The sequence below is a fragment of the Cyprinodon variegatus genome, unplaced genomic scaffold, assembly GCF_000732505.1.
Source record: "Cyprinodon variegatus isolate N-32 unplaced genomic scaffold, C_variegatus-1.0 Scaffold1076, whole genome shotgun sequence".
Taxonomy (NCBI): Eukaryota; Metazoa; Chordata; class Actinopteri; order Cyprinodontiformes; family Cyprinodontidae; genus Cyprinodon; species Cyprinodon variegatus.
The window spans coordinates 133,131-136,972 of NW_015151529.1; the positions used below are offsets into that span (position 1 = coordinate 133,131).

Consider the following 3,842-nt stretch of genomic DNA (forward strand, 5'->3'; position numbering starts at 1 on the left):
GCTTTACCGTATTAACAGGAGAAGAGGAGCAAGTGAAGTTAGACACTGTTGTCGGACAACATGCAGGGATTTATAAATGTTTTAAATCAGGTTGGGTCCGGACTGCGGTCCGCTAATCCCTGAGCTCTGCCATAGTTAATACCGTTGAACCCTTTAGTTTATCCCTTTAGTTTTGCAAGAAAATTAGACTTTAAACCACCTCAACGGGTGTGTATCCCTTTAGTCATGTACAAAAAAAACATTTTTATTGCTTACTTTTTGGTGTTTTTTGAAAATTATGGCGATCTGACCTTAAATTGTTTGTTTTTTTTGTATATGACTAAAGGGATAAACGGGACTAGCATATGCGTGCATATGCGTATCCAAATCTGATGTCTTGCACATTGACTATGGGTATGCTGGTCGGACAGAACATCATCCGTCACATTAACCTGAAACCTCCCGCACTGGGACATGGTGGGGGCAGCGTCATGCTGTGGGAACATTCTGGCTGGCAGGTTCTTAGGCTTTTTTAAATATAAATTTTCTATATTTTGGGACAATATTGTCTGATAAAGAGTACATTTATATACATGATTAAGCCAGAATGAGTTGAAATTGAAATGTGATTTCCCTACAACTTTAAATATGGACCAAAATGAAAGGCGGGTTTAGCTTGATGCTTTCTCACTCTTGACCAAATGTAGTCAAACTTTCTGTCTAATGTCTAATTCTGAACATAACAGCATGAAGTCCTTTATCAAGTTTGAGTCTCATAGAAAAAGATGTTTAATTATTAAATGTTTTCAGGATTTATGTCCTTAATCTGAATCCCATATTCTGTCCTCTCATTCTGTCTGGCCTTACAGAGAACAGGAAACAGATTCTTTACCTTTAGCTTTAGTTTCATGAAGGAAACACGTCCCTGATCTGAGGTCAGTGATTTCAAGAGGGTTTTAAAAAAGAATGGCTCTTTGGTCATTAGTGAGAAGAGCAGTCACTCTGTTAACTCCCATCACATGAGAGCATCTCCCATCCCCCTCCCTTTGTTTAATAAACCCCACTGTGAGAAAATCTGTGACAAAGGCTGGAGATCAAAAGTAGCTCGGTTAGTGTTGCAATACCTATAATACTTTACTGCAAAGTAAAGTATTATAGGTATTTTCTTATAACTTAATATTCTTTGCGATAAACTATCGCAAAGAATATTAAGTTATAAGAAAATACTTCTTCTCTTAGAAAACTATCACACTCTGAAAGCGCCGGTGAAGAAAATAAAAATAAAACTGACAGCAGGACCAACTGTCTGACCTAATAGTCTAATGATAAGAAGTCCAATAATATGGAGTCAACTTTGTTCCATCATTTTTGCAAAAAGAGGGAAACGTTTTTGTAAGTGAAAATAAAAAAAATGAAAAAAAAAATGAGGTTTTAAGTGTGACTTTTTGGTTTTATTTTTTTAAATAAATGTTTTACATTGAATTAATTCTGTCCTTTTTCAAATTTCATTTTTACAAAAATGTTTTCTTTTTTCAAATTACATAACTTTACATTTTATTTTTTTATTTTATGTTTTATGAATAGCATTTTATTCTAATTGTATTTTTTAGATCACATTTTTTCACTCCTGTTTGCGGGCTTTACTCTGGAGCAGCTTTTCTATTGGTCTGCTGCACATCAGCAGTTTTTTATTGATCGATAGCGAGCGTTCTGATTGGCTGGAAGTGAAGAAAAGTATCTACAATTCTTTCTGCCACTTCAAATATATCTCCTACATAAAATAAATAACTTTTAACATTAATCCACAAAGTTATGATTCTGATAAACTGAATAATTTAGTATTTTATTAAAATAGAAGTATATGGAATGAAATATCTCAAGTAATAAGCCTTCATAATTAACATAATTAGAAATATTTAAACATTTTATAATGAAATAGTTTGCCTGTTAACAGATAAAAGGCTCATAATCTTAAAGTCATACAAACATTTTGTGAATTTTGTCTCTTTTTCGTTTCTGTACAGTAGAGTGTAAGTAAAACCGATTTTATCCCATCTGAAATATAAACAGTTTTTATTTTGCAGCCTTGAGGATAAAAGACGTTATGCTTTTTTAAAATTAGCGCCGTTTCACCGACAGACGGATAAACGGCAACAGAATTCGTGATCCTGCCATACATTTTTAATCTGCTGCTATTCCGAGAAGCGAAGTACTCGAGCAAAGGCCTGAGTTACACAGCAAACAGAGGAGAATATCAATAGTCGCTCTATTTTTACTACCGCTACCCCAGCAGGGAGAATGCAGACCCATGCAGCTTTAGGTGCAGCTAAACAGCCTGAGTTGGAGTGTAATCTGACCCTGTCCGTCCTCCCATACTGCAGAATCAGAGCTCCTGTTACACAAATGATTGTACTGTAGTACGCCTCAAAACCATTTCTCAAGTTGGGACTAACAAACTGGAGGCTGTTGGTATAAATCCCCTTAAAAGGAATGAAAAAGAATTTAGATTCCCTGCATTATTTATTCCTCATAAAAAATTTCACATTTTCTGACATTAAAACCATCAACTGTACTTTCATATTTTTTATGCTTTGCTGAAGAAAAAGAAAACATATTTTCATTCAAACGAACAAAAACTACAACATTTATAATCAGTAAACTAAATATAAACTATATTTAACTATAAACTGGTCCTATAATCACTCTATTACAGATGGAGTAATGTAACTAAAGTAATCCCTCCCTGGGATTATTAAAGTATTTCTGATTCCTGGTTGAGGGGACAGGTGTTGAAGACCTCTGCCCTAGACTATGGAGTAAACTTCGTTCCATTATTGTTGCAAGCAAAGAACACGTTTTGTAAATGGAAATCTGTCATCCAAAAAAAATCAGACTTAAACAAATGTCTTAATTTTCAAAAAGGTTAGAAAGAAACATCGCTATTTTCACAATTTTATTTTATTTTTTCAAATTGTTTTACTTTTTATATTTTTCTTACCTTTTTTTATCTAACTTTTAAAATTTTTTTTTTGAAAAATATATATTTTCAAATTCCTTATTTCAGATTAAGTTTTACCAGTTGCATTCCTCTTAAAGAAGTTTTACAAAGTTTAATATCTAGATTTAATTTCTTCTCACATTTCCATTTGTTCCATTTACAGAAATAATGGAACCATTTTCACTCCGCAGCTGCATCAGTAGGAATGTTTTCATCATGTTTAATTCTCCCTTCACCATTTATGCAACCTGCTGGCTGAGCCTAATGATGGGTGGCTGCTAGATGAGGTCTCCACCGTGACAGATTGCCATGGCAACCATGTACCACTAGCTGATGAAGAAATGAAACCAAAATGAAGCAGCTGGGTGGAAACAAAGAGTGTAGCAGGTGGCAGGGCAAAGAAGATGAGGATGATGAGGAGGAGGATGATGATGCAGGTGGATTTCAGGGTACCAGTCTGGAGGTGATGTCCAGACCTGCAGAGATGCGGTGGGAGGAGGGGAGGGGAGCTGTTCAGGAAATTCCGGTGCTGAAACTGAAAGCAGCCATGAATGATGCAAACCGACCTGCTGGATCTTTAACAGAACTCTGGTTCTGCTTCTGCTGCAGGAAGTCTGGATAAACGCCTTCTGATGCGGGACTCACAGTAAACAGTGGAGCCTCGCCCCGCTCCCCGCACCGCACCGCAGAACTCACCACACAGTGCCATAGGCTCCAGAGCCCACCGGCGTCAGGTTCTGGTACCGCTCCGGAACCTCCCATACGGTCTTGTTCAGCTCCTGCCGGTAGAATCCGGGTCTGGCTGACATTTTTATTTTCTATCTACCAGCTATAAAAAATAAATAAATTAATAAATAAAAATAAA

The 3,842-nt window shown here is 36.2% G+C and overlaps 1 protein-coding gene across 1 annotated transcript in view; it reads right to left on the minus strand.

Annotated features, from left to right (window-relative positions):
• Window positions 1–3,836, minus strand: part of LOC107101279 (mitogen-activated protein kinase 11-like) — a 21,361-nt gene extending 17,525 nt beyond the window's left edge. The window contains exons 1-2 of the mRNA XM_015400135.1: window positions 3,674–3,836; window positions 3,302–3,453 (exon numbers count right to left, since the gene is read on the minus strand). Coding sequence (XP_015255621.1) covers window positions 3,302–3,453; window positions 3,674–3,786 — 265 coding nt within the window. The 5' untranslated portion in view covers window positions 3,787–3,836. The remainder of the gene's footprint in view (window positions 1–3,301; window positions 3,454–3,673) is intronic.
• Between the last annotated feature and the right edge of the window lie 6 nt (window positions 3,837–3,842).